This window comes from Nanorana parkeri, unplaced genomic scaffold, assembly GCF_000935625.1.
Source record: "Nanorana parkeri isolate BGI_ZX_2015 unplaced genomic scaffold, ASM93562v1 scaffold3292, whole genome shotgun sequence".
Lineage (NCBI taxonomy): Eukaryota > Metazoa > Chordata > Amphibia > Anura > Dicroglossidae > Nanorana > Nanorana parkeri.
In genome coordinates this window covers 1-11,379 of record NW_017309560.1, presented here as the reverse complement: position 1 = coordinate 11,379, position 11,379 = coordinate 1, and the positions used below count along the sequence as shown (strand labels likewise).

At 53.8% G+C, this 11,379-nt stretch overlaps 1 protein-coding gene across 1 annotated transcript; it reads left to right on the top strand.

Annotated features, from left to right (window-relative positions):
• The first annotated feature begins 7,550 nt into the window (after window positions 1-7,550).
• LOC108803004 (extensin-2-like) lies at window positions 7,551-9,959 on the top strand. The gene has a single exon (XM_018574855.1). It carries the CDS (start codon window positions 7,551-7,553, stop codon window positions 9,957-9,959), a length of 2,409 nt encoding a protein of 802 aa, XP_018430357.1.
• The last annotated feature ends 1,420 nt before the right edge of the window (window positions 9,960-11,379 follow it).

The window sequence follows — 11,379 nt, the reverse complement described above, 5'->3', positions numbered from 1 at the left end:
CCCAGTGATCAGTCTGCTGCAGGCAGGAGGAAGCATTTCCTCAGTCTCCCCTCCCCCAGTGATCAGTCTGCTGCAGGCAGTATTCAGAGGTGGGGTCTGAGCTTGATCACACCCACCTGGAAAGTGGTCAGATGAGATTCCTCAGTCTCCCTCCCCCCAGTGATCAGTCTGCTGCAGGCAGGAGGAAGCATTTCCTCAGTCTCCCCTCCCCCAGTGATCAGTCTGCTGCAGGCAGGAGGAAGCATTCCCTCAGTCTCCCCTCCCCCAGTGATCAGTCTGCTGCAGGCAGGAGGAAGCATTTCCTCAGTCTCCCCTCCCCCAGTGATCAGTCTGCTGCAGGCAGGAGGAAGCATTTCCTTATCATGGGGACTAGGGCAACAAGTGGGTGGTTCCCGCATATTCAGAGGTGGGGTCTGAGCTTGATCACACCCACCTGGAAAGTGGTCAGATGAGATGTGGGCGGAGTTAGCGGTGTCCCGGTGGTCAGCTGGTTGGAGAACATCTGCAATATAAATGAGTCTTTCTTCTTCTTCGAGGGGGAACTCCGGAATCTTCTCGTATTAAGCGTCTCTCCTGCGTCACGTCCAACCTGCGGCGCGGCCATTTGTTCCCGTCTAGTTTGCATCTGGCTGAGAATCCGGCGCATTAATAAGCTCACGTTCCGTCTTCTGATGGCGGGATTTGCTGGCACACAATATCTTCCCGCCGCAGCTGCAGAGACAGAAATAGGAACTTCCAACCCGACGATTAATTAGAGTGAATGATAATTTCCCGCTAATCATTCGGCGGTGATAGGAGGCGCGTTCCAGAGGCATGAACATGCGAGGAGAGGTTCTTTGCTGCCGGCGTTGGCTGCGGATTAGCGCTCAGGAGCCGCGCTGTGAACAGGCCTCCGGACGATGGTGTCTAGAGGCGCCGCGCGGATGACGCAGATATGGCGGTACAAACGTTTAACATTCCCAAGACATTCCTCGAGTGCTGAAGATAAGTGTGTGATCGCCGAGGGCCCCCGAGGGCCCGACGTCACTTCTCCACCGCATGATAACCGCCATTTATCAGCTTCCTCCGCCAAACTTCACCCCATCCTCTTCTACAAAGATCCCCAACATTCCTCCTGCAGACCGCCACCTTATACTTCTGCATCACAGTCATTATCTATATACTCTATATACTCTGATATATGATCTACATACTCTGATATATGATCTATATACTCTGATATATGATCTATATACTCTGATATATGATCTATATACTCTACATACTCTGATATATGATCTATATACTCTGATATATCGACGCTCACCGCCATCATGGAGGGAAAATCCTGATGAGTGCGAAGAATGAATCAGAATTATTTTATTAAAACACATAAAACTCCGCCCATAAAATCCCATAGATGGCAAAATGAAGGACAAGGAGACTGAGGCCGCGCTTTGTTTTAAGGTCCCCACACACCGATAATGGCGGTATCTCGTCGACCAATATCGCTCAATATCGCTTGTAGCTCGTCGCTGGTAGCTTGTCGCTCCTACATGACCCTTTTTTCGAGCGTTTTTCGAGCGATATTGCTCCTGATTGCATACAGCCCAATAGGAAAAAGTTGCGCAATATCGCTCAAAATCGCGCGATTGTGTGAATGGGGCCTTACTGTAATCCATGGTAGTTCCCCTTCTCTGGGTGATGCTTTAAAAGCCTTTACAGCTGATCGATTTAGAGGTATCCATAAATGATGGGCCTATAGCCTAAAATTATTCCTGTTATTCTGGCGTGCATGGCGATACCCAACATGTGTAGTACAATTGTTTTTAATGTACACGTGCGTATTTGTATGTGTAAGAGAGGGTTTGAAAATATTTGTTCAATTTTATTTCAAATTGTGTTTTTTGTTTTGGCAATTGTTTAACTCAACGTAACCTAAAGTTCTGACAGGGGGTTCTAGGCTTCCCCTACTCTATTCATTGCCAGCAGGATAGGAATGGAGGGGAAATTTCTCTAAAGCTGGCCCTACACCTTAAGGTCCCCACACACCTTACGATAATCGTACGATAATGGCGGGAAATCCCGCGATCGTACGATTATCGGAAGGTGTGTGGAAGCCGCGCGACCTCTACTACTGTACGGTCGCACGACTTTTAACTTACGGACATGTTCGAAAACCCGCCGAGCATCGTACGACGTTCGGCGGGTTTGTGGTATGTTCGTACGATAAAAGTCGTACGGGCCTGTGTTCGGCATTGCGGCCAACGGAAGCCCGCCCCTCAGGGGGCGTGGCCTGCGATCATCGCAAGTACGATCTGCCTATGCAAGATGGGCGGATCGTACGTTTTTTTAAAGTACCTTACAACCGACGCAAGACAAAAGTCATACAATGGTTGTAAGGTGTGTGCCCGGCCTTAGGTCTCGTTCACACCTAGGCGTATTGCATATGCGCGTCTGTCGCGCGACCATCGCGCATTTTTTTACCGCGATTCGCGGTACAAAAGTCGCGCGACAAACGCGCGTTTCCGAAGGCTACTTGGCTGTATCCCAATGGAAACACGCAACAAAACGGCCCAAAGTAGTCCCGGCACCTTTCCAGGCGCGGGCCGTTTTGTTGCGCGTTAGGGACGGGCGGAAATACGCCGAGGTGGGAACGAGACCATTGAATACAATGGGATTTAGATGTTTGAGCGTTTTGTAGAGCGTTTTGTAGAGCGTTCGTCGAGCGTAGAACCCGCCACAAAACGTTCCGGTGTGAACGAGGGCTTACTAGGCTTCTTTCATTGAATAAAGCAGAGCCGGTGATAGGCCAGTGCTGATTGCTGAACACGTCAATGACACGTCTCTCACACACCTGCAGTAAATCGTGTTGGTCTCATTTTATAACATTCGAATATCTTGTGCGGAGCAAAGCTTGGAGGCTGCAGATAACAATAACACATCGGTCCCCGCGGGTCTCTAATCTCAGCTCTTTGCCTGGCTGGATATCCATGATCAGTATTCGATTGGACTATATAGTCCGATAACAGCGCGATCCATAACTTCTACTGGCCGACACTGAGGGTTCATTGTGATTGGCTGGATTTGGGCGGCACAGGCGGTTTGTATCTCAGACACTTTAGTGAATGGGGTTAGTCATCACTGGGTGGGCCCACTAATTGCCGCCGTTCTCGGCGCTGCAGGACGGCGGTGTGTGACGTCTCATCATTCCCGGCGTCTCTGCCTCCATCCGTCTCCTCCGTTGTTCTCTCTCGTTAGTAAAGTATGGGAGTCAGATAAGCTGGACGTTGGCGGTTTATTGTGCGATAGATCTGTAGACGCGGCGCTCGCAGATCGCGGCGCTCATAAAGCAGCGGTCTGGCTCATTGTGAATATGCAATTATTGTTACAAATTATCTGAGAGTCTTTATCTGTTATCTCCCTCCGATGCTCCGTTGTGCCGTCATGTTCCTCGTCTTATACCAGTTTTATTCTCACCGTACAATATATTATCCCCCTTATCACCGCGCGGCTGCCAACACCGCGCAGCACGCCGCTAATTCCACAAACCGATCCGTTCCCCGCCGATGAGAGAGGCTGAACGGGTTCCTCATAATGAAATAACAGCGGCTCTGACGGTTCACCATCCGCCCCGCGCCGCGTCCTTTGTCTGCGGCGAAATACAATGAGGATGTCGAGGTTTGGAGCTCCGTCACTCGAAGGCGCCATTATTCCGTGACCCTGCGCCAGAACCCCCGCACCGGCGCCATACTTCTATGGATTACTCATCTTATGATGGAGGGCGGCCCGGCAATCATGAACGTAGAATGGAGAAGTCACGCCGGAAGATTCCAGAACTATCACATGGCGGCGCCGTTTACACTATGCGCACTAAGGGGCCCGGATATGTCAGCCGGGGCTTCCCCTATGGATATAGCACAGCCGGGAGGGCGGGTTCTCTTCCACGATTGGGTGAAGCTCTCCGGGGGCGTGACTTGGAGTGATTTAAAGGGGTTGTTGAAGCCATGGCCGGCGGGAGAGGAGTTCATGTCCGCGGTGAACAGAGAGCGACGGCCTTGGAGGATCATCTACAGAGGAAGAAGCGGGATTGGAGGACGTCAGGATTTTCTGGTTTGGCGGGAAATCCCGCGATCGTACGATTATCGGAAGGTGTGTGGAAGCCGCGCGACCTCTACTACTGTACGGTCGCACGACTTTTAACTTACGGACATGTTCGAAAACCCGCCGAGCATCGTACGACGTTCGGCGGGTTTGTGGTATGTTCGTACGATAAAAGTCGTACGGGCCTGTGTTCGGCATTGCGGCCAACGGAAGCCCGCCCCTCAGGGGGCGTGGCCTGCGATCATCGCAAGTACGATCTGCCTATGCAAGATGGGCGGATCGTACGTTTTTTTAAAGTACCTTACAACCGACGCAAGACAAAAGTCATACAATGGTTGTAAGGTGTGTGCCCGGCCTTAGGTCTCGTTCACACCTAGGCGTATTGCATATGCGCGTCTGTCGCGCGACCATCGCGCATTTTTTTACCGCGATTCGCGGTACAAAAGTCGCGCGACAAACGCGCGTTTCCGAAGGCTACTTGGCTGTATCCCAATGGAAACACGCAACAAAACGGCCCAAAGTAGTCCCGGCACCTTTCCAGGCGCGGGCCGTTTTGTTGCGCGTTAGGGACGGGCGGAAATACGCCGAGGTGGGAACGAGACCATTGAATACAATGGGATTTAGATGTTTGAGCGTTTTGTAGAGCGTTTTGTAGAGCGTTCGTCGAGCGTAGAACCCGCCACAAAACGTTCCGGTGTGAACGAGGGCTTACTAGGCTTCTTTCATTGAATAAAGCAGAGCCGGTGATAGGCCAGTGCTGATTGCTGAACACGTCAATGACACGTCTCTCACACACCTGCAGTAAATCGTGTTGGTCTCATTTTATAACATTCGAATATCTTGTGCGGAGCAAAGCTTGGAGGCTGCAGATAACAATAACACATCGGTCCCCGCGGGTCTCTAATCTCAGCTCTTTGCCTGGCTGGATATCCATGATCAGTATTCGATTGGACTATATAGTCCGATAACAGCGCGATCCATAACTTCTACTGGCCGACACTGAGGGTTCATTGTGATTGGCTGGATTTGGGCGGCACAGGCGGTTTGTATCTCAGACACTTTAGTGAATGGGGTTAGTCATCACTGGGTGGGCCCACTAATTGCCGCCGTTCTCGGCGCTGCAGGACGGCGGTGTGTGACGTCTCATCATTCCCGGCGTCTCTGCCTCCATCCGTCTCCTCCGTTGTTCTCTCTCGTTAGTAAAGTATGGGAGTCAGATAAGCTGGACGTTGGCGGTTTATTGTGCGATAGATCTGTAGACGCGGCGCTCGCAGATCGCGGCGCTCATAAAGCAGCGGTCTGGCTCATTGTGAATATGCAATTATTGTTACAAATTATCTGAGAGTCTTTATCTGTTATCTCCCTCCGATGCTCCGTTGTGCCGTCATGTTCCTCGTCTTATACCAGTTTTATTCTCACCGTACAATATATTATCCCCCTTATCACCGCGCGGCTGCCAACACCGCGCAGCACGCCGCTAATTCCACAAACCGATCCGTTCCCCGCCGATGAGAGAGGCTGAACGGGTTCCTCATAATGAAATAACAGCGGCTCTGACGGTTCACCATCCGCCCCGCGCCGCGTCCTTTGTCTGCGGCGAAATACAATGAGGATGTCGAGGTTTGGAGCTCCGTCACTCGAAGGCGCCATTATTCCGTGACCCTGCGCCAGAACCCCCGCACCGGCGCCATACTTCTATGGATTACTCATCTTATGATGGAGGGCGGCCCGGCAATCATGAACGTAGAATGGAGAAGTCACGCCGGAAGATTCCAGAACTATCACATGGCGGCGCCGTTTACACTATGCGCACTAAGGGGCCCGGATATGTCAGCCGGGGCTTCCCCTATGGATATAGCACAGCCGGGAGGGCGGGTTCTCTTCCACGATTGGGTGAAGCTCTCCGGGGGCGTGACTTGGAGTGATTTAAAGGGGTTGTTGAAGCCATGGCCGGCGGGAGAGGAGTTCATGTCCGCGGTGAACAGAGAGCGACGGCCTTGGAGGATCATCTACAGAGGAAGAAGCGGGATTGGAGGACGTCAGGATTTTCTGGTCTTTATAATATGGACCCAAAATAACCAATCAAAACCCTTGTTTCCCTCTGATGGTTGTAGAGTACAGCGGATCAAGATCCAGATATATTTCCTCATGTTACAATGTTGCAGTCTGATCACTGGGGGAGGGGAGAATGTCATATATTTATCATGATTTTTTGCGAGACAAACATATAATTCCTCGTGTGAATTTACATATAATAATATAAGATGTGGGAACAATGGAGGGAATATAGAGAGAGAGAGACGGCTGGTCAGCAGGACATGTATGTGCCCCCTCGGTGTGTCTTCTCTGGGACCCGTACAGCGCAGAGGTCACATTGCTGACAACCGTCGTGCCTCATGGGTAAGTGCGATGTTTCGTGTGTCATCGGGCCGGCGATGATATTTAATAAGAGAATTCTCAGAGGCGGAATGGACTTCAGTCGCCATCAGGACGCTGTCGTGAGAAAGATGTGATTGTGTTCTTTGGACCAATCACGGATTCCTCATGTGAGATGGACAGGTGGAGGCCAACATGGAGGAACTTTGACTAGAGGACTTCCATGGGAGAGAGGGAGAGACTGCAGCAAGTCCTGAGAAAGCTTTATCGCTACAAAGTCTTCTTCAATACGGAATTTATGGGCGGCAAGAACCGCGGTGTACAGAGCATTTGTTTTATAAGTAAAAACACATGAAATACTACTAGGTCAGTTTCTTTGGCTTTACTACAAGAATCAGATAAACAAGTCGCTGTAAACATTTGTAAAGCAAAACAGAGACTGAGGAAATGCTTCCTCTTGCCTGCAGCAGACTGATCACTGGGGGAGGGGAGACTGAGGATATGTTTCCTCCTGCCTGCAGCAGACTGAGCTCTTACCATGTAAGTCTCCTTAAGTAACCGCAATGTATAGCACGGCGGAAGCTTCTCATTAGATGTGTGCAGGTGGCCCCCTCCCCCCCTTGGCACTCAGGAGCGGCGGCGTGAGAGTCGGTGCCCTGCCCTCGGCTGATGATGGGAGGTGAGGAACAGTCGCTGCTTCTTGCTGTGTTTTTGGCTTTATGACTTTTAATCCAACATTCCCGGAGAGCGCGTCGTGTGCCGCAGCGGCGTCCCCATCATCATCTGGAATCAGGAATGTTTCTTGGCGTGTGAATGTTCCTGCCACACGCAGTGCGTGTCCCGAGGGGTGCAGGGGGGTGAGGGGAGGTTTAACCCTTTCCCCGCTATAAGGGATCGAGACTCAGGGAAGATATTTAAAAAGAGAGAGAGAAGACTCCTCTACGTTCTCCATCGGCCTCCCCGGCACACGTCCACACGGGGAGATGCTCAATAAGGACGTGCAGCCAGCGGGTCACACGCGGCCTCTCCGCAATCATGGTAACCGCGCCGCAATAAGATAAGATACTGCCAGAGATAATGCGAGAGGCACCATGGGCCGCTACACCAATGCCACCCCCACCCGGCACAGAGCCCAACCACCCATGGGTCGCTACACCAATGCCACCCGTACCCGGCACAGAGCCCAACCACCCATGGGTCGCTACACCAATGCCACCCGTACCCGGCACAGAGCCCAACCACCCATGGGTCGCTACACCAATGCCACCCGTACCCGGCACAGAGCCCAACCACCCATGGGTCGCTACACCAATGCCACCCGTACCCGGCACAGAGCCCAACCACCCATGGGTCGCTACACCAATGCCACCCGTACCCGGCACAGAGCCCAACCACCCATGGGTCGCTACACCAATGCCACCCGTACCCGGCACAGAGCCCAACCACCCATGGGTCGCTACACCAATGCCACCCGTACCCGGCACAGAGCCCAACCACCCATGGGTCGCTACACCAATGCCACCCGTACCCGGCACAGAGCCCAACCACCCATGGGTCGCTACACCAATGCCACCCGTACCCGGCACAGAGCCCAACCACCCATGGGTCGCTACACCAATGCCACCCGTACCCGGCACAGAGCCCAACCACCCATGGGTCGCTACACCAATGCCACCCGTACCCGGCACAGAGCCCAACCACCCATGGGTCGCTACACCAATGCCACCCGTACCCGGCACAGAGCCCAACCACCCATGGGTCGCTACACCAATGCCACCCGTACCCGGCACAGAGCCCAACCACCCATGGGTCGCTACACCAATGCCACCCGTACCCGGCACAGAGCCCAACCACCCATGGGTCGCTACACCAATGCCACCCGTACCCGGCACAGAGCCCAACCACCCATGGGTCGCTACACCAATGCCACCCGTACCCGGCACAGAGCCCAACCACCCATGGGTCGCTACACCAATGCCACCCGTACCCGGCACAGAGCCCAACCACCCATGGGTCGCTACACCAATGCCACCCGTACCCGGCACAGAGCCCAACCACCCATGGGTCGCTACACCAATGCCACCCGTACCCGGCACAGAGCCCAACCACCCATGGGTCGCTACACCAATGCCACCCGTACCCGGCACAGAGCCCAACCACCCATGGGTCGCTACACCAATGCCACCCGTACCCGGCACAGAGCCCAACCACCCATGGGTCGCTACACCAATGCCACCCGTACCCGGCACAGAGCCCAACCACCCATGGGTCGCTACACCAATGCCACCCGTACCCGGCACAGAGCCCAACCACCCATGGGTCGCTACACCAATGCCACCCGTACCCGGCACAGAGCCCAACCACCCATGGGTCGCTACACCAATGCCACCCGTACCCGGCACAGAGCCCAACCACCCATGGGTCGCTACACCAATGCCACCCGTACCCGGCACAGAGCCCAACCACCCATGGGTCGCTACACCAATGCCACCCGTACCCGGCACAGAGCCCAACCACCCATGGGTCGCTACACCAATGCCACCCGTACCCGGCACAGAGCCCAACCACCCATGGGTCGCTACACCAATGCCACCCGTACCCGGCACAGAGCCCAACCACCCATGGGTCGCTACACCAATGCCACCCGTACCCGGCACAGAGCCCAACCACCCATGGGTCGCTACACCAATGCCACCCGTACCCGGCACAGAGCCCAACCACCCATGGGTCGCTACACCAATGCCACCCGTACCCGGCACAGAGCCCAACCACCCATGGGTCGCTACACCAATGCCACCCGTACCCGGCACAGAGCCCAACCACCCATGGGTCGCTACACCAATGCCACCCGTACCCGGCACAGAGCCCAACCACCCATGGGTCGCTACACCAATGCCACCCGTACCCGGCACAGAGCCCAACCACCCATGGGTCGCTACACCAATGCCACCCGTACCCGGCACAGAGCCCAACCACCCATGGGTCGCTACACCAATGCCACCCGTACCCGGCACAGAGCCCAACCACCCATGGGTCGCTACACCAATGCCACCCGTACCCGGCACAGAGCCCAACCACCCATGGGTCGCTACACCAATGCCACCCGTACCCGGCACAGAGCCCAACCACCCATGGGTCGCTACACCAATGCCACCCGTACCCGGCACAGAGCCCAACCACCCATGGGTCGCTACACCAATGCCACCCGTACCCGGCACAGAGCCCAACCACCCATGGGTCGCTACACCAATGCCACCCGTACCCGGCACAGAGCCCAACCACCCATGGGTCGCTACACCAATGCCACCCGTACCCGGCACAGAGCCCAACCACCCATGGGTCGCTACACCAATGCCACCCGTACCCGGCACAGAGCCCAACCACCCATGGGCCGCTACACCAATGCCACCCTCATCCAGCACAGAGCCCAACCAGCCATGGACCGCTACACCAATGCCACACCCTCCCGGCACAGAGTCCAACCACACATGGGCCGCTAGACCAATGCCACCCCCACCCGGCACAGAGCCCAACCAGCCATGGGCCGCTAGACCAATGCCATTGCCACCCGGCACGGCTGTTGTAGACTGCTCTGATCTTGTACTGAACAGGAAGTTCAGGGAAGTGGAGCTGAGAGAGTTGGAGCTGTTTAGAGACATTATGACACTTAGTGATTAGGTAACAATGTAAAGAAATACTTTGCTGGGTGATGTGTATTTGTTTGATGACTTTGACTTAATATATCTAATACACAGAACAGGAGATTAAACCTTTCAGTGTAACTCCTCCCTATGAGACAAGACAGGAGGCGGAGCTTAGATCGGGGGTCTGATGTTTTCTGTTGCTTCCAGCTCAGTTATCTCTGAAATAAGGTGCAGTTTGTCTCTTGAAGCGGCCTCTGCGAGACGTCCTCTCACTGCTCTGTGATTGGTTCCCTCTGCGGCTGACTATAAGAAGAGAATTTGGGAAATGTTCTCCGTAAACCTTCCAGAGTGAAGTCTCCTCCGAGGACGCCGCGCGTGGTGCCGCCCGATTCCCGCCTCGTCCTCCTAATTACATCGCTGATGACTCGCCATTGTCCCAGAAATCCTCCCGTGATCAATGTATTTATTGTTACCGATCGATCTGTAAACAAGGAATCTATTGACTCGGGTTATGGAAGTCTTTATCCGGAACATAAAAAGCGTTACCGCCTCCGCCATCTATATCAATAAAGTTCTATAATCCCAACAATGATCTTCTACTTCCTCCCGATTGGTCTGTTAAATATCCATTGGAAGCGATTTCTCATATCAGATCAATAAATTCAACAGTCCCGCCAGAAATCCAGAGAACGGAACTTCCTGTGCACTCCGCCTGAGCCGACGCCGATCAGTTACATTGTTTCCGGGATTATCAATCATTTATTAGAAGTATCACCATCCCCCAATATCAGGAAGGTGAAAGTGACACCAAACTCTGGAGCTAAACCCTAAAAATCCCCCCAAATCCCCCCGAGCCCCCGAACTCTGAGCAACAATGTATCTAATTTGTATCACTCGCCTGGAGATCGTCCAATCACCTCTGACACCGTCCTTCCTTCTGGAGGGTGACTACGTCTGTTCCCCATGGTCCCTGTGTGTGTTGTAGTCACCGCTCCAAGCTCCGCCCCCCGGGATGGACTACAGTCTCATGTTTAGTTCACTCAGTTGGGGTAGGGCGGCGGGCGGAAATAATAATTAAAGGAACGAAAAAACAGAACAAATGGCAGTAAAACTTTCAGAGTCTTCTCCTCCCTCTTACAGGAGTCCAAAGAACCTTCTTCCCCGTAATCGTATCCTGAGGTCACATCAGCCCCCCATCAGCCCCCCATCAACCCCCATCAGCCCCCCAACACCTCCATCTGTTCACCCCTCACATAATGACAGGAGGCAATATATC

What these genes read in the sequence shown, in the direction of transcription:
- LOC108803004 (XM_018574855.1), top strand. Translation starts at nt 7,551, where the DNA reads ATGGGCCGCTACACCAATGCCACCCCCACCCGGCACAGAGCCCAACCA.